Source organism: Gorilla gorilla, chromosome X (assembly GCF_029281585.2).
Source record: "Gorilla gorilla gorilla isolate KB3781 chromosome X, NHGRI_mGorGor1-v2.1_pri, whole genome shotgun sequence".
In the NCBI taxonomy this organism is placed as follows: Eukaryota; Metazoa; Chordata; class Mammalia; order Primates; family Hominidae; genus Gorilla; species Gorilla gorilla.
This window is the reverse complement of record NC_073247.2, coordinates 31929019-31949346: the sequence shown is the minus strand read 5'-3', so window position 1 is coordinate 31949346 and position 20328 is coordinate 31929019. Positions and strand designations below refer to the sequence as shown.

Genomic DNA, 20328 nt, shown 5'->3' with positions numbered 1-20328 from the left:
TTGTACTGGGCAAAACAAATATGTGGAAAGGCTTTGGATATGGTTTGGACTTGTGTCCCCACCCAAAACTCATGTCAAATTGTGATCCCCGGTGTTGGAGGAGGCGCCTGGTGGGATGTGATTAAATCATGGAGGTGTGTTTCTCCCTTGCTGTTCTTGTGACAGTGAGTGAGTTCTCACGAGATCTGGTTGTTGAAAGGTATGTAGTACCTCCCCCTTGCTCTCTCTTTGTCCTTCTCTGGCCATGTAAGATGTGCCTGCTTCCCTTTCACCTTCTGCCATGATTGTAAGTTTCCTGAGGCCTCCCAGCCATGCTTCCTGTACAGCCTGCAGAACTTTGAGTCAATTAAACCTCTTTTCTTTATAAATCACCCAGTCTCAGGTAGCTCTTTAAACCTATGCAAGAATGGACTAATACAGCTTTAGAGACTGAAAATTTTAAAAACTTAAAAGGTCCTATGGCTGAGGCATACAGAGCAACAAGGGCATGAGATATGAAAGAGAAATATGGAGAGATGAACTGAAGAGGGAAAACTTTGGAAATCTAATAATGTGTTGCCTTGAAAGTCAGTTAAATAATATGAGTTTTATCCTGAGGCTAATGAACAAGCCATCAAGGAGTTTCAAGCAGGGTCTGATATGACTACTATATCGAACTTCTGAACCACTTTAATTATCCTATCATAATCCCACATCCTTCTGTTTAAACTCCATGATGTTTCACTGTTGATTAAAATTGAGAAGTAAAATATATTGTTTCTGCATATATGTATAGCAAAGTATATAAATATCAACCAAAAGGATACATGCCAATGCTCATGCATGCCTCTGAGGAAGGGGCCTGAGCAGAAATACAAACAACTTTATAAAAAAGTTCTGATGCAAATATGACCATATGTTAATATTTATCAATTTGAAGTGTTGGTCCATGTGTGCTTCTTACATTATTCTCCATTTCTTTCTGTCATTTAATTTTTTCCAAATTATAAAATAAAAGACGAAGATATTATTACTCATATTTTCCAGGATAGTATACAGAGATAACTCTGGAGGAGTGTGGCCTGAGAACCACTATGGGTAATTCAAAAAGGGCAACAGAAACCATATATTGCACAAACTGACTTTGGTAACACTGGTTGTCTCCTGCTGACTAGTGGTTACACATCATTAACTAAAAATTAGGGAAATTATTATTATTACAGAAATGTAGTTCAAAAGCCTTAAATTTTTTTTAACACATGGGGTCTGTAAAATTAAAATAAAATAAAATAAAATAAAATAAAATAAAATAAAATAAAATAAAATAAAATAAGTCATGCTTGTAAAATGGCTGAGAACTACTTTGTTCTTCTGTCAGTGAACATGGCCAATTCTTCCACATCTTGCATAATATTCCCCTACAAAATTCTATTCCAGTTCTCTCCCACAAGGTCATCTAAAGTTAGCTCCAACTACTCTAGTCTTTTACTTCACAACGAAAAACTAATGCCCCAATAATTGAATGAGTGTGTAAAATAATTTTTTAGCATATAGAGACGTGAGGGTACAGGCAAAAGAAAGGCTAATTGTTTTTTCAGCATTCATATGGGTCTTTAACAAACCAAAAAAATCAAAATTTCAAGACTGAAGTAAAAATGTCAAGGTTGTCAACGATTAGAAAATTCATTTAGAGTGGGCCAGGCATGGTGGCTCACGCCTGTAATCCCACTACTTTGGGAGGCCTACGCAGGCAGATCATGAGGTCAGGAGTTCGAGGCCAGCCTGGTCAACACGGTGAAACTCCGTCTCTACTAAAAATACAAACAAAATTAGCCGAGCATGGTGGCACACCCCTGTAATCCCAGCTACTTGGGAGGCTGAGGCAGAAGAATTGCTTGAACCTGGGAGGTGAAGGTTGCAGTGAGCCGAGATTGCGCCACTGCACTCCAGCCTGGGTGACAGAGTGAGACTCCATCTTGGGGAAAATAAATTCATTCATTCATTCATTCATTCATTCATTAGATTGAGACTGTAATCCCTGTAACTTTAATAGCTTTCTTGTAACTTTAATGGCTTTGTTTTGACAGCCTGAAGAGGCGGTGAGTTAATTCCCATTATGAACTAAGTTTGTTTATTTTGCATGTCATGAGACAAGGCCTAAATGGTTTTGAATGGTCTACCAGATAACTCTACTAGCTTTACATATTTTATGTTTTCTTTTTATTTTATTTTATTATTATTATACTTTAAGTTTTAGGGTACATGTGCACAATGTGCAGGTTAGTTACATATGTATACATGTGCCATGCTGGTGTGCTGCACCCACTAACTCGTCATTTAGCATTAGGTATATCTCCCGATGCTATCCCTCCCCCCTCCCCCCACCCCACAACAGTCCCCAGAGTGTGATGTTCCCCTTCCTGTGTCCATGTGTTCTCATTGTTCAATTCCCACCTATGAGTGAGAATATGCAGTGTTTGGTTTTTTGTTCTTGCGATAGTTTACTGAGAATGATGGTTTCCAATTTCATCCATGTCCCTACAAAGGACATGAACTCATCATTTTTTATGGCTGCATAGTATTCCATGGTGTATATGTGCCACATTTTCTTAATCCAGTCTATCATTGTTGGACATCTGGGTTGGTTCCAAGTCTTTGCTATTGTGAATAGTGCCACAATAAACATAGGTGTGCATGTGTCTTTATAGGAGCATGATTTATAGTCCTTCGGGTATATACCCAGTAATGGGATGGCTGGGTCAAATGGTATTTCTAGTTCTAGATATTTTATGTTTTCATCAGTTATTTATTTTCTAGTCTTAGTCTTTCCCATTAGATTGTTAATATTTTCAAAGAAGGAACCCCATATTCAACTTCAATGTCTCTTTACTTTCTCAAGGTTCTCTGTACACTCTATAATCTGAATTTATCTGTTATCAATACTTTATTGCATTGATTCTCTATTTTCACTTTCTGTAATAAATATTACACATTGATTTTACATGAGTATAAAAATGCAACTCATAAAGCCATATTGTTGAAAATAAAATTTCTAATTGCAAAGCTAGTACAGTACACTTAGTTTCTTCACACTTCTATTTTATACAAAAATAGACTGAGTTTCACAGTTTTTAAAACATTTTGTATGTGAGTTTGGTTTTAAACTTCAATCTGCTTGATCTCAGAAGATATATTTAACAAAAATAGTTGAGCCTTTACTGCAAGATTTGTATTATAGAAAAGATATCATGAACTTTATAGTCATAGAATGAGGCTAACATTTCTTTGTAATAGAAAGTGTCTCTAGCTTCCAGATATTCAAGTTGCTTATGGTAATGACCATCTACTATATCCCAAGGAAAGGAAACTCTATAGGGTCTAAGCAATGGGAGGCATTTTTTCCCTTGTAATAAACTCAAATAAAGGGTGCAAAGCAAAACTAAAATCAAATACTATCATAAATAAAAATATAAATTCAACATTAATTCTTTAATTCAAGATTATTCACTTGGCTGTCAGAAAATAGAGATGGTATGGTATATAATTTCTACTGTCAGTTTAAACAATCCCTCAGGCCCTATACATTTGTCTCTTTTATCTATTTAGATTGCATTTTCTTGTAAAAAATGGAATCATTTCTTTTCAGTAATTGTGTGCAGTATTTGAAAAAGCGCCAGTTATGTCCGCGTATGCAAAATATAGTTTTAGATCATTGATGATGACAAGATATAAAAATCCTAATAAATACTAAATTGTCCAAGTAATAGTACTATCTTAAATCTAGGCTTAATTTGGTACACCTTGAAAAGAGATATTCCATAGAATCCATATCTGTTTAAGTTTCCTAGTACTAACGCTGAGTACCGAGTGATTATTAACCAGAATTTTGTGCTTGGACAAAATCCAACAGGTCATTTATTGCCCCCCACCGAAACCTACCAGTCATATTCCAGCAGATTACACTTAAAATACCGACTGATCCTCTTTCTCTCTGTGTCTCACACACACACACACAGTACAAACACACTTCAGTATTGAGGAGAGAGAGGTTACATTCAAATAAAAAATATTGTTGTCCTCAAAATTCTAGTATAATGTTATACTGGAATTCTTCATAGATTGATTGCTGTGGCAGACTGTATTATGATTTCCAAATATATACCTGCCATTTTTTAAAGGGAAAAGTAAACTTCCTTGAGCCATTGAAGTCAGTCATGGCTATATGACTTGTTTTGACCAATGAATTGTGAGTAGATGTGCTAGGTCTCATTTTCATGCAGAAGCTTTAAGAGCCAGTGCATGGTTCACCATGTTCTCTTTTTCCTCTGCCATGATGACCAGCAATTTTCTAGAAGAGACTACTCTATCAGCCTGGGCTTTGAAGTGAATAGGACATAGAGTAAAGCTATAGCAACCCAGGATGCACATGGAGCATGGGCATTTGATATGAGCATTATTAAAAGCCACTAATATTTTCAGGTTGTTTGTCACTGCAGCATAATCTAGTTTACCTTGACTAATACAACTCTGCACCAATAGAAGGGAAACATAAGACAGATGTGCATATGAAGACCTAACCAATGAGATTTTAATGCAATAACCATTTCATTAATTTTCCAGGCTGTATCTCTTCATTTCATGGGTTATTAGTGTTTTTTTAGTGGTGCTATGTCAAGCCTCACATACTGTTACCCACAGTCAACCTAAGGTTACATTCTGCTACCTTCTTGCAAATCTAGTCTTTTCCAATCTGGCTTTTTTTTTTTTTTGAGACGGAGTCTCACTCTGCTGCCCAGACTGGAGTGCAGTGGTGTGATCTCGGCTCACTGCAACCTCTGCCTCCTGGGTTCAAGTGATTCTCCTGCCTCAGCGTACCGAGTAGCTGAGATTACAGGCATGCACCACCATGCCTGGCTAATTTTTGTAATTTTAGTAGAGACAGGGTTTCACCATGTTGGCCAGGCTGATCTTGACTCCTGACCTCAGGTGATCTGCCCGCCCTGGCCTCCCAAAGTGCTGGGATTACAGGCATGACCCAACGCGCCTGGCCCAATCTGGTTTTAACAGATAAATTTTGACTTATTTTATAAGTTTGATCTGTGCTCACTCGTCCTAATTACTTGATTCTGACCAGTTCTTCAACCTGCCGCTGTCATTTACAATTTCAATCCATTATTTTACTTGTGTTAGGGCCTAATTTTATTTGAATTACCTATCTGATGTTGGTGGTCATTCTGACCCAACCTAAGCAGACTGGGATGTTAAAAACTACTTCTTCAGCAGAAGCGAAATGCCTTAATAAATCAGTGCCTATAACTATTAGGTTGGTGCAAAAGTATTCGTGTTTTTTGCCATTAAAAGTAATATTAATATTATGACATATGACAAAAATGGTAATTCAGAGAGTAGGAAGATAATGAAAGTACAAGACATAATAAGCATTAAAAGTAATGGCAAAAACTATGATTACTTTTGCACCAACCTAATAGTAACTATAATTTATTTGGTTTGCTGCTTTCATCTTGTGTAGGTATGAAAATCTATGTCATGTAATTCATGTATGGTACAATATGATATAATAAATGCTTAAAACATTACTAATGATTATTATTGCTTCTTGTTTTACTAACCTTAGTGCCTTCCCCTGTCTACTACCACTACACCACTTTCTAGCATTGGTTCTCTCTTTATTACAAGTGTGCAATAACCACTTTTTGTTTAATAACTTATATTTGATGTTTCATAGAACACACCTAATCCTTTTGGATATGTATTTACTACAGAGGGACTATAACCCACTAATAACTACAGTTATAAATTGAAAACTAACCAGACTCCTTTATAAATGTATAGGCTCTGGGCTGTTATCACCTATAAATAATTGAACCTCCTGATCCACACTTCTCAATCATTCAGCCTGTGGTAAAGTGTAAAGAATCTGCATTTTTAGTATGCCTCCTTAGATGAATCATGGTCCATGGAAACATGGTCCAGTGTTTCCTTTGGGAAACACTGTTCTTAATTACATGCATTTTTTCCCACCTCATATTTGTCTCCTTCTAAAGTATGAGTATAGCACAATTGCTATCAACTTTGGCTTCATATTTGAATCACTTGAGGCATCACTTCAAAAATACTGATGCCAAACGCCATCACAAAGAGTCTAATTTAATGGGTCCAGTATGGGGTTCAGGCATCAGTGCTTTGAAACAGCTCTTTACTTGATTCTAAACTCCTAGAGTTTCTAAATTTCTGTAATCATTTTTGGTGAACTTTTAAGGGAAAAATAATTACATCATTCTTTCAACAAACACTTATTTGCCAGGCACTGGAGACACAGAAGAGCATGGGGACTACTCCTGCTTCCAAGTCTGTCACAGCAAATCTTTTCTTAAATGAACTATTACTGTTGGCTTGGTTCTTTAAAAAGAATAGTCACAGTATATCACAAATGGTAGCATATCAGGGACTCTCCTCTGAAGTTTATTTTATCACTCATGAGGATCAAAAATAGCCTAACCCACCTTTCTACATCTGTATCCCTATATGTAGTATAGGAATAAAGGTAAAAGTTACCTCTTCTTAGGGTCTTTGTGAGAAAACTATAAAAGCCTCTTCAAAGGTGAACTGCATAGTAGGACTCAAATACAGTAATTCAGAGAGTAGAAAGATAATGAAAGTACAAGACATAATAAGCAATAAAATTTTGAGAACATGATATTCACAGCTGTAAAGATGAGCATATGCAAACTGTATAGCCTAGTAATTACACTCCTAGTAATTACACTTAAATGTAGGTATATACCCAAATGTCCATGATAAGAAGAATGGATAATCATATTGGGGTATGCACATAATGCACAGAATTCAATATTATATGCAGTGAAAATGAATGAACTACAGCTACAGAGAAAAACATGCATGAATTCAGAAATACATAAATTGAAAAAAGTAAGAAACAGAATGACAGCATTGTTACAAGCTCAAAGACAAGCATAATCAAATGATACATTTAGAGAAGTATATGAAACTATTTTAAGAACAAATAAAATGATAAACACCTTGAGGAGGCAAGCTGATGAAATGGGGGAGGAGCTCAAAAGTAACTGAAACAATATTGGTAATGCTGTAGTTATTTAATTAGAGGGCAGATTCATGAGTATTTTTTATTATTCTTCATAACATACATATATGCATTCTTTTGCATGTATGTACGTTTCATAAATTTCAAAATGTAATACAGTGAAGAAAGAAGATGTCTGAGAAATAGGATCTACTATTTGCTATCTAAAAGGAACTGATGAGTTTAGTACACCCTCATCTATTCTCCTTCTGATATTATTGATGGTGATAATATCTTTAAAAGTGCTTTGGCAGGGTGACTCTGATAACATGCAATATATAGTTTTGGTTTATAAAAGAATAAACCTATGAAAACAATCTATTTCAGCATCCATATTAATATGATACACAGTAAGTCTTTAAGTTTTTGCTCACAAGCCAGGCCAGTATCAGAAAGATGCAGGAATAATAAATTATTATGCCCCACTCTTCTAGAGTCCTTTGCTAAGTATTAGTATGCAATGATGTCATCACTCTTATCTCTTCATTCTGAGCCTTCAGAAATATGCAGCTGCCAAAAATTAGGTATTTAATATCATGAATGAGAATGTCTTGTATGTGTATTTATATCTATTTTGATAATATTCTCATACACACACCTTTGAGAAGATACAGGTGCACATATATAACATACCTTCAGTTTTGAAAACAATATATTTTTAGTTTTTACATTTTTTTTTCAGAAAAAGTCTTCAAGTTATCTGGGTATTATTTCTGATAGTTTTATATCTAACTTCTGACTTACTATATTAGCATTATATGGAAAATTTGAAAAGATATTGCTTCTTTATAATTAAAGGCTGAAGAAAAATTAAAGGATAAAGTATAATTGAACTGAATTAAAAGCATTATTTGTTTAAACAGAAAGGAAATGAAAAAATACTGTTGGTATGAATGTAAATTTGTAGCGCCATTATGGAAAACAGAATGTATATTTCACAAAAATAGAACTATCATATGATCCAGCAATCCCACTACTAGGTATTTATCCAATGGAAAGGAAATCAGTATGTCCAAGAGATATCAGCATCTCTATGTTTATTACAGCATTATTCATAACAGCCAAGATAAGGAATCCACCTAAATGTTAATCAACAGATGAATAGATGAAGAAAACGTAGTATATGTACACAATGGAATACCATTCAGCCATAAAAAGAGTTAAATCCTATAATTCACAGCAACATGGATGAGTCTAAAGGATATTATGTTAAGTGAAATAAGTCAGGCACAGAAAGATAAATATTACATGTTTTCACTCATATGCGAAAGCTAAAAAAATTGAGCTCACAGAAGTAGAGAGTAGATTGTGGTTATTAGAGGTTGGGAAGGGTAGGAGAGAGGAGGGGATAAGGAGAGATTAGTTAATAGATACAAAATTGCAGCTAGACGGGAGGAAAAAATCCTAGTGTTCTATAGCACTGTAGAATGAATATAATTACCAATAATTTATTGCATATTTTCAAAAAGCTGGAAAAGAGGATTTTGAATGTTCCCACCCTAAAGAAGTGACAAATATCTGAGATGATGGATATGCTAACTACCCTGATTTGATCATTACAGACTGTATACATGTACTGAAATATGACTCTGTACTCCATAAATATATACAATTATGTGTCAATTAAAAATAAAAGAAAAAAGTGAAAAAACATTTACCTTTTATATTGCCTTAATTGAGTATGCTAACATAATCCATATTGTTTTAAAAATGCATATAAAGCTTGTCCTGTTTTTTGTTCTGAAATGTCCCAGTTTCAATCTCAAGAGCCCCAATGTAATTTTCAGGTCACCTAGAATGTCTGATTCAGGAAGGTTTAAACACTAACTCTGAGTACATAGTAAAAGTAGTATTTAAAGTTGTGTTTTAAATGTCTGTGAGACCATTCTGGACAGGCTTTTCATATGCTTTCAACACTTACCATATGAACGACAGAATATGTACCTTGCCTACTCCAGCATAATTTATATCCCCATTTTACATCTTTACGTGTATTTACTACTTGAACTTGAATATGTGAATAGAGATGATACATTCCTGGGTAATCAAAATTAATTTCTGTATTACATTTGAACATGAATGTTTCAACATATCTTGCAGAAAATGAAGCACAGTAATGAATTTGCATTAAAATCTAAAGAACATTCTGAATTATACTAAAATCCTTTTTTTTTTTAAAAAATCACATTTTAGAAATGAGATCTTTCTTCATTGCCACTCAATACCAAAAGTAAGCAGAGCATCACTCCTTGAAATTTTCTGTGGAGCAAGAAACTAGCTGAGTTTAGCATTTCCAAAGGCTCTTTTGCTACACAAAATAACTCGAGTGGCCATTTATTAAGCTCCCACTATATACCAGATGGTGGGCTAAATCAGTTTCTAATCTTCACAACAGCCCAACAATAATCTAAAAACGGTAGGGATCCACTTTTACAGAAAAAGAAAAATAATATCAGAGATATGAAGTAATTTGTCCAAGTTTATACTGTTTGCTGAAAAGCAAAGCCAGGATGATGAACTTGGATCTACTTCATGTCAATGCCCACTACATTATTTTGCCATAAATTGTGAAAGTAAATGATATGAAATGTCAACTAAGAAGGTAAATGAAGTACTATTCATATACATGAATGTAATTAAGTAAAATATAATATCTATAATCAATAAATCTACAGGCTAAATTTCCTTGAATAAATCCTTAATGAAACTAAAAATTACTTCTGGGCTATTCATTTTAACAAAATTTTGTAATCTTTCTAAACAGTATTTACAAATTTGTGCTCTAAGCATTTAAAACACAAATCCCAATTCAAGAAGTCCTAAAAACTCTTATCTTCTCAAGTATTTACCTTGAGCAATTAACAACTTAAGATAAAACAGATAAAATGGTTATATTACATTTGAGCAGGAATACATTTAAAAAGGGCTATATACTCAATATGCTCATTTATATCATTATTTTAAGATGCAGATTTAGAGGATGTTTCATAAATTATTTACTTTTATTTTCTGTATTTAAAATAATATAAAGGTAACACAAGTGAATAGAAAGCACATAATTTAAAGGAGGCTGTCCATCAAAAATAAAAATTTTTAATACTGATGTTTAAAGAATATTTGTCCATTTACTTGAACAAAGGTTTAGAAAATAAAATACATCTGACAGGTAAATATGGAACAAAGTAAAACAAAAGAACTGTCAGAAAGCCAGAATAACAACTTAAGTAAAGACATTTATTACAGGAAAGACCAAAGCAACAGCACTAATTGTTTCTGCGTAATTAGGATGGGATTATTGTAAATATTCTTCCTTACAGTTTTCTGTAAAATGTTTTTAACACTATTCAGACAACCAGCGATAACCAAGAACATGTAAAATGGATCTAAGAAGGTTAGAAATGAACAGACCCATAAGCAAACAGAGATTTTTAATAAATACAGTTTAGAGAGGACCAGTTCAGGTAAAAATCATATCGTCAAAACTTGAGTTTTAAGAGGAATTTTTCACTCTGTATTTAACATTTCAAAATCTGATTTAAAATGTTCTTTAACATGTTTGAATTTTTCCCTCAGCACCTAATTCAGACTTCATTGTAAATGCAGCTCATGAAAACTAACACCAAATGGAGAAAAAAATCTCTGACATTTATTTTTCAAAACAAAGTTCCTATTTTACTTCCTTTTATCAAGTCTCTTTATTCCTTACCCATTTTTGTAAATAATATTATTTTCATCTTTGTTTTTCACTTTACACTCATTGGCTATTTTTATTTTATTTTACTTTTTTTAACTTTTATTTTAGGTTCAGGGGTACATGTGCAGGTTTGTTATATAAGTAAATTGGGTATCATGGGGTTTGCTGCACAGATTTTATCACATACGTAATGAGCATAGTACCCGAAAGGTAGTTTTTCGATCCTCACCCTCCTCCCACCCTTCACCCTTGAGTAGGCCCCAGTACCTGTTGTTCCCTTGTGTCCACGTGTACTCAATGTTTAGCTCCCACTTATAAGTGAGAAGATATGGTATTTGGTTTTCTGTTCCTGTGTTAAGTTTGCTTAGGATAATGACCTCCAAGCTCCATCCGTGTTGCTGCAAAGGACATGATCTCATTCTTTTTTATAGCTGCACAGTATTCCATGGTGTATATATACATTTTCTTAATCTAGTCTACTACTGATGGGCATTTAGGTTGATTCTAAGTCTTCACTATTTTTAAATAAATCTCATTTGTTTCTCAGAAAAACTTTGAGGTAGAGGTGATTATTTCTGTTTACAGATGGCGAAAGCAATGACATGGTTTGTCCAATGTGGAATCATCATGAAAAACAGGGCTGAGTCTCAAATCTTCCAAGATTACAACCTTGCCCCATGTATTTTAAGCTTCACCAAAGTTTCATCTTGCAAACCAACACTTTTGTGCTTATTTCTTAACTAGTGACAATCTAATTCATCATTTTTGTGTTTGAAGTGGAGAACATAAAAATGGTACAGTAGAATAATTTTAGGTTAAGCTGATATCCATTAAGGAAGGCATCACGGCAATTATTTAAAGGCTGACAAGTAGTGTGTGGGTACCTGTCTCATTGTTCTGATTCAGTTGCTGACAGTGTTCTAAATGAAGCTTCAGTTCTTTGTGAGAATTCTATTTAAGATTTTAAAACCAGTTTCTCTTTTTTTTTTTTCAAAAGTGTCATTATAACCAATCTTATGTTATGAGGAAAGTGTTGGGGAGGGGGGCGGAAATCTCTTTAAAAGGCTTCAAATACAATGATCCAAACCCATCACAACTGGGAATAGGTAAAATAAATATAGCAGATTAAACAAATTCCTGCAAATGGAGGTTTTCAAAAGAAACTGACATTAACTTTCTCCTCTAATTTTAGTATTATTTTAAATGTAAGTGGCCAATATCAAGAAGCACTTTCCTTTTACTTCATAGTAGCACCACTTTGTGTTAGGAAGGGGAAAAAAGCCATTTGTGACAGTTTATTTTTAGATATTGATTATCTCATCTTGCTGCAAAGGGAATAAAAATAATTAAAGCTGAATGAAAAATAATTTGAAGCACAGCATATTTCAAAGCATAATCACCATCATAACTGTTCAGAAGAGATTTCTTGAAAGCCTGGTAATAAATGCATGCCCTAGATTTTTTTAAAAGTCTACACCTTGCTTATTCAAATTGGCCCCTTTTACTGGCAGCTTAAGTTTAATTCCTGTCTTCAGATACTTCATACAATTCCAATCAAATGCAGTGATTAGTATGTATATAATGGCTGAATTAGATGATTAGATGAACATTAACTGTTCGTAAGCTATGTAATTTATTTTAAAGTATAATTTCAGTATTTGTCTAAGCTGTGTTCCTTTGGCAAATTTAAAGAGGTATTTCTTCAATGTACTTAACATTCTTTTTTGTTTTTTGATAACTCAAATTCATTTTAGAAAATAAAAATTCATTTGGAAAATAGAGAAAAGTCGAGTCTAAATAAAATCACCCATAGTTTCACCATAAAGAAATAAACACTTAACTATTTTATTTCATTATTTTACCTATTAATCCTTATTCTTCTTGCTACTACTGGTAGCAAGAGACCACAGAGCCCAGAAAAACTTGGTACTGAAAAGAGATATCATCACATAACAGTAGAAAAAGAACAGATTATTTAAGAGATAATTTACAAGTACTAATATATCATGCCTATAATTACATTTCCTCTAAAAGATATGTTTGGATATGGGATATGTTCCAGTCAATTCACCCAAGTCTCTTCCATTTCTCCTTGCCTTATACCGGACTTAATTTAAACATTTATATTAGCTGCTGGACCCTGAAGGCATCTGGTTTGGGGATCCCTGGCTTAGATAATATTTGAAGTGGAAAATCAGTTTGGGTAATTAGATCACTGTTAAAAGCTATTAGGCACATTTGTTTGTGTGTGTACAGGTCAGGTTCCTTTTATATCTTCTGGTAAGCTAACTGAGCTAAATGCACAGTCTCCCAATAAATAACGACACATTTCATTTCTTTAGAATGGTTTGTCTTTGAGAAACTTCTAAACCAGTATCTTAAAAACTCTTGGTACATAGGATACTTCCCATTGTTGGAATATGAAGTTGCTAATAAATTAACAGAACCAAAGTTTGTCAGCTAATACCTGTTGCACAATTGTTGTTAACTCCAGGCAGAGTTGTATGACATTATTTCTTGTAACTGAATAGTCTGTCACAGCAGCAAACGGTGACCTATAAAGGGAAAAGGAAAATTGTGATTACTAGTAACAGCTTTTGAAAAGTCCCAAAATATAGTAGCCTAAAATGAGTTTATCAATAATATGAAATAAAATGTTCTGAAATTTCCATACTGATAAAAATATTCAGGACTTATTTTAAGGAAAGATTTGAAAGAAGTGATTGGAAGAAAATTAAATTCAGGAAATATAATGTTTGCTTTCTACCAAATTTCTCTCTTTTTAAAGTTCTTAATTATTTAAGTTCTTTGGTTCTTACAAGGTATCTTCACTACATCTAAAACAAAAAAGGAATACTTTAGGCAAAGATAACATGTTAGTTTATTTTCAAAAGAACCTAAGATGCTGAGTACAGTATCTACTTAGAATATTCACAATCAAGAGCTAGTAATAACAACTGCTAAGGTTTACCGAGGGCTCACTATGTGCCAGTTACTATTCTAAATGCTTTACCTGTATTAGGTAATTTTATCTTCACAACTATTATGAGATAGGCACTACTATTATTCTCATTTTACAGAGGAGAAGCATAAGGTAGAGAAAGATTAAGTGACTTATCTAAGGTCACACAACTAGTAAATGGTGGACCTGTATACTGATGTATCTTCAAGTGTTTGAAGCAACTCATTTAGTCATGTGTCTAATTCTTTTCACACATGGTTAGATTTAGTTTGGTAATATTTTGTTGAAGGTTTTAACATCTAAGTTCCTGAGAAATATTGGTCTGTAGTTTTTTTTTGGGGGGGGGGAGGGGTATATCAGGATAACGATTGCCTCAAAAAATGATATAGGAAAAGTTCCTGCCTTTATTTTCTGGAAGAGATGGTAATCGAAATGGTGTTTCTTCTTCAAATATATAAAATTCACCAATGAAATCATTTGAGCCTGCAGATTTTTTCCACACCGTGAGGCGTTTCTAGGTAATATTCACTTTCTTCAATAGTTATGGGATTATTCAGAGTATCTATTTCATTTTGGGTTGTTTTAGTACTGTTTCTCAAGGAATTGGACCATTTCATCTGAGCTGCCAAATTTATATGTGAAGTTATCTGTAATATTCGTTCATTAACCTTTACATTTTGATTGACTTCTCTATTGTTTTCAATTTTGTTAATTTCTGCTCTTATCATTAAGAGGATCTTATTGCTCTGTACTTATTTTGTTCTTATTTTTTCTATTTTCTTGAGATGGGAACTTAAATGATTGATTTGAGATCTTTTCTGATATAAAGCATTCGGTGCTTCTGATATATTTACTATATATATTTCTGATATATTTTGAATATATATATTTCTGATATATATAAGCATTCAGTGCTATACACTTCCTTTTCAGCACTGCTATAGCTGTGTGCCACAAATTATGATTTGGTCTTTTTTCATTCTGTTCAATGTATTACTTTTTATTTTCCATGAGACTTGACCATTGGATTACTTATAAGTGTGCTGTATGAGTTACTAGTTTCATTTTATTATCTGATTTCAGTTCTTTTAAACTTGTTGAATTTTGTTTTATGATACAGATATGGTCTATCTTGGTGAATGTTCAATGGGTACTTGAAAAGAATTTTTATTCTCCTGTTGTTGGATGAAGTGCTCTAAAAATGTCAAAACATCCTGTTGTTAGGTGGTGGTGCTCAGCTCTTCTAATCTTACTGACTTTGTTTAATTTTATCTATTCTTGAGAAAGAGGAAATGAAGTCTACAACTGTGGATCTGTCTACTTCCTCTTTCATTCTGTCAGTTTTTGCTCATGCACTTTAAAGCTCTGTTGTTTGATATACACATTTTACCAGTGATTTCTGTTTCTTCTTTTTTGATTTACCTACTTATATGCTCATCTGTTACGTTTTGGTGGGCTTTGTTTTTTATCACTATGAATATTCACATATGTTCATATATGAATATTACACATTACACATTAACCCTCTGCTTTTCATATCTGTTTGTTGCAAATATTTTTCCCAGCTTGTCTTCTGTCTTGTACTTTATTACGTTTTTCTTTTTTATGAAGTCAACAGTACATTCCTTTGTATTTTATTCCATTTTAAAAATACTTAGAAAGTCTTTCCACATCTAGAAATCATTTTTGCGTATATTTTTTCTAGTTTTCTTGTAAATTTATATTTTCTTCTTAGATATCTGATATATCTAAAATTTATTTTGGTGAAGAAAAATAGATAGTGCTCTATCATTATTTATTTTCCAAAGGCTTACCAAGCGCCCCACTATAATTTATTAAATGGCCCTTTTTCTAGTGGTTTTAACATATTGTTTTCTAAATGATTCTATATACGGTCATGCGCTGCATAAAATCACGTTTTGGTCAACAACAGACCACATATACCACAGTGGTCCCATAAGATTGTAATACTATATTCTTACTGTACCTTTTCTGGGTTTAGATATGGAACAAGTACTTACCATTCTGTTACAATTGCCTATAGTATTCAGTACAGTCACATGCTGTACAGGTTTCTAGCCTAGGAGCAACAGGCTATACCATATAGTTTAGGTGTGTAGTAGGCTGTATCATCTAGGTTATGTAAGCACACTCTATGATGTTTGCACAACAACAAAATTGCCAATCCTTATCATTAGCAATGCATGACTATACCACAGTGTATTATAGGCTCTCTTTCATGAACTTATCTATTCCTACTCCAAAACCCAGTATATTTTTTCAAGATAATTTACTTAAATAAAAGGAGACATAAGAATTTAAAAAACTGAATTAGAAAAAATGTGATTAATCAAAATTGTCAGTTAAAAAAAATTAACCTCTTTAGTTGTAAGCAGAAACCAACTTTTAAAAATCCATCCTGATGGAAGTTTTCTAACACTGGATTGTAAAGGTGGTTATATTAGGTGTTATCGAAATTTACTAAAACCCATCAAACTGTATACTTAAAATAGGTTAATTTATAGAATAAAAATTAGGCCTCAATAAAAATATTTTTTAATGAAAAATATAAGCACTTCTAGGAGAATATCATTAATTTAAAAAAATTACTTTGGGAGGCCGAGGCAGGTGGATCACGAGGTCAGGAGTTCAAGACCAGCCTGGCCAAGATGGTGAAACCCCGTCTCTTCTAAAAATACAAAAATTAGCTAGGCATGGTGACGGGTGCCTGTAATCCCAGCTACTCAGGAGACTGAGGCAGGAGAATCGCTTGAACCTGGGCGGCAGAGGTTGCAGTGAGCCGAGATCACGCCACTGCACTCTAGGCTGGGCGACAGAGTGAGACTGTCTCAAAAAAAAAAAAAACTACATAGAGACCATTTTTGCTGCATTGAAGCATAAAAACTGGCATTTTAAACTAAGAATTCAAAAGTGCTTCTGGCATGATTAGAAAAGAGTTTCGATTCCTAGGTTTGAAAAGGTCAGAGTCTGTTTATAAAATCTTAAAATTTCATTAAGAAGTGATAAGGTGATGCACAGCATGTTTTGTTTTGTTTTGTTTTACCATAACTACTTAAAAGAATCTCATTTGATTTTCAAATATAGAAAAGAAAAAATCTATTTGATCACTAAATGCCTATAGCAAACTGAATTCCAAGGCATGTTTTCCACTTTCCTGACCATCCATATTTTAAGTAGGACGAGCTTTTCACTCAAGATTAAATTTCAAGAAAAAATGAAAAGAAAAATCTAAACACATACCAAGGAAAACAGATTTTATTTTGTAGTGATTTAGAATTACCCTAAAGTTTTTATCTTAGAGGCAAATCATATACAACTGTACTAACAGCCATTCTTAGCCAGCAGATTTTAAGGTTTGGTATAATGATTTGGGCTGTATCTACATATAAATAAGGGTAAAAGGTCAGGTGGGGCTCCAATCTTTGTGGGTTACCAAAGATTATCACTCAGTCATGACTTAATGATCATCTATGAGAGTAAAAACGATAGATCTCTGTAGAATAACTGAACATGATCAGCATGCATGCACATACACACACACACAAAAACAAAAACAAAAATAAAGAAACTGTTCTTAAGTCTGAAGAAACCCTCAAGTAGAGTTCAGGGTACTTACAAGAAGAACACAATAACTCTAATTAAAGGAAATGAAATTCATAGCAAGAAAGCTTTTTGATGCCAGAAAGAGAAAAAAAGATAAAATCCTTGGATCATCGATAAGTGGCTATTACAGGAATTATCCTATTTAAATCTTAAAAATTAAGCGACTGTACTCCTTAAATCATCATATAGATAATATGATGCTTATATTTCTCTCTGGTGCAAAAGTTTAAGATCCTATAAGAAATTATTCTTTGTACATTATATCTAAACAAAAGCATTACATTTATAAAAAGGTTATTAACGATTCAGAAATCCTAAACAAATTAGAAACTAATAAGGAAAGCTAAGAGGTTAATAAGGAAAATCTGGAATGCCTTACTATTTCTCAGGTTGGCACTGCTGAAACCTTAGGGTAGTCTGTGAATAATGGTAGTGAGAAACAATGAGCACATGAGAGAACATAAGACCAAACAATGGATCACATTATCTGGTAGCGTTTGATGTGGTTTTCTTGGTCTCTGTAATATTTTTCCTGGTATAAAATTAATTTGTCCTTTAGTTTCTTATCATGGAAGAAGAAATTAGTTTAACAATTTTCTTACATAAGACAAAAAATTTCAGAGAAATCTTAACAAAAATTCCCTAGTACCTTAAACTCTTATGCCTTAAATATGTAAAAGGTTTTCAATGATATCAAGAGATCTCACTGATCCCATCAAAACAGGATGGCCTTAAAAAGGTATTTTATAAACTCTCAGAATTGGGTATTACTGGTAAAAATGAAGGAAAAAAACTTTCACTATGAAAGGCAAAATAAACTTTGTTTAATAATAATTTTGAACATTTTTACTAATGTTACTGTACAACGTAACACTTGTAGTGATCTGTAAACTTCTGAGTATAGATCGATTTGGCAAAGCCACAGAAAACTGCAAGAAATATGAGGTGTCAAAAACAGTAGGATGTAGGTTAAAAAACAGACAAGTAAACCATGCATTGAAAATAAACAGTAAAGCTACCAACTGTGATTCACCTCTGAGACTATTCCTCTGGGAAAGTCTGGTGCTTCACTGAAATCAATATTTTAAATAGGAGAAAAAACGGAATTGTGTTAACCTTAGATTTTACCTTATTTAGGAAATGTAAGGAGCTGGTCTTTGAACGTGTATCTCATTTAAATGGAAGCTCCATTGAAACTGGAGTTTTTGTGAGTCATAAATATTATTTTCCTAGCACACTATTACGCCCTAAACATTTAAAGGTTTTGCAATGTTATCAAAAAATATTTCATTGATCCCTTTAAAATAATTTTGAAAGGTATTTTAGAAACAATTAGAATATTAATGTTAAAAATGAGAGAAAATAGTAAACTTTTACCATAAACAGTGAAATAAACATTTTCTATAAATGAAGTTCTATGTAGCAATTTCAGATACTGAGGCCCAAAACAGAAAAGTGGTAGTCTTATTTAGCTTTTGAAGAGAAATAGCAAAATGTAAATAAAGGTTTATATGCCACATCCCTTCCTCAAAATCCTCAAGAATTAGTCAGCATTCAAAATGAGGTGTAGCATGATAAAGGAACATGAAGGAAAAAATAACAGGACTTCAATGTCAGACAAAAATAAATTCAAAGTATAACTTTCATACTAGATGAATGACTTTAGGCAAGTTATTTCACATTTCATATGTAAAATGGAGATAACGATATCTGCTCTGTGAGAATTCAATGAGCTGAGAGTATATATACTTATGTATAAAGCATCTAGTTCAGCATCTAGAATAAAATTAAAGATTTTTTTTAACCTATTCTTTCTTTTTCTTTCTCCTCTTTCAAGTGACATAAAATAAAAACTGTAATAAACCCAAAACATATTGCTGTGGATACACGTTTTCTCCAAAATGTAATAACAATTTTGTAATGCCATAAAACTTATAGCTGTTTAAAAATGAAAACAGGTGCTTATAACATCAAATTAATCCTATTTAACTGACAAAATTTTTATTCTTCATCTAAAGTATTGTATATTGAAGGAATAAACTAAAGTTAAAGATCAAATGCTTGGCAGTATTCATTTGCAGGGTTCATTTTAAATCCCTCAAATTAAAGCAAATCTGCACTGACACACTGGGTGTGTTTTTATGTGCTTTTGTAGGTGTGCATGCACATATGTGTTTTGTAGGTGATTCGGCACTTACCAAAAGCATTTTATTACATAATGAAAGTAATACCACCATAAAAAATTGATACGATAAAATCTCAAGGACTACTATAGTGTGGGAAATGTGCGATTTTATAAATAGCCATATCTGTCATCAAGAAGTAAAAACATTTTCTATTCACTCTAACAGTTTATCTATCCATCTAACAAATACTAGGGTAAAAAATATATAAATGAATTTACTAAATGCAGATATCAAGGCTGAGCAAATTTATAATTATAGGGAAAATGAGAGTAAAAGAAGATATAATTATAATCAAGGATGTGTTCTTTAAGCCTTCTGATTACTGTAAAGCCTACCAAAACAAATGTATTATATTAATAGTACTTAAGGACTAAGCCATATTTTACTTACTGACCATTCATAACTTTTGGAATGTATATATTTAAAATTCAATTAATTTAAACACTTGATAATGTGGTTTAGACAATTATGAAAGTTAAATTTTAATAATGTTATAATGCAAAAGAAACATGTAGTCTATTAATTAATTATCAAAAAGCTAGTAATATATAGTTTAGTGTTTCATATTTGGATTTAGTATCATCACTTTATATTATGTATAAGTATATATAAAATTAGACAATATAAAATTAAGGAAAATTATCTCAATTTTCACCTTAAAAATACAAAAGCTTTACTTTTAATATAAGGCCTCATGTTTTTAAAATGCCAAAATGTAATACTGGCGTGTGTGTGTGTGTGTGTGTGTGTGTGTGTGTGT

At 32.8% G+C, this 20328-nt stretch overlaps 1 protein-coding gene across 8 annotated transcripts in view; it reads right to left on the bottom strand.

Annotated features, from left to right (window-relative positions):
- The window catches only part of CNKSR2 (connector enhancer of kinase suppressor of Ras 2), a 280333-nt gene that overhangs the window by 200724 nt on the left and 59281 nt on the right, over window positions 1-20328 (bottom strand). For all 8 annotated transcript variants that reach the window (XM_004063901.4, XM_019019643.4, XM_004063902.4 and 5 more), the window contains exon 4: window positions 13264-13351. In XM_004063901.4, coding sequence (XP_004063949.1) covers window positions 13264-13351 — 88 coding nt within the window. The remainder of the gene's footprint in view (window positions 1-13263; window positions 13352-20328) is intronic.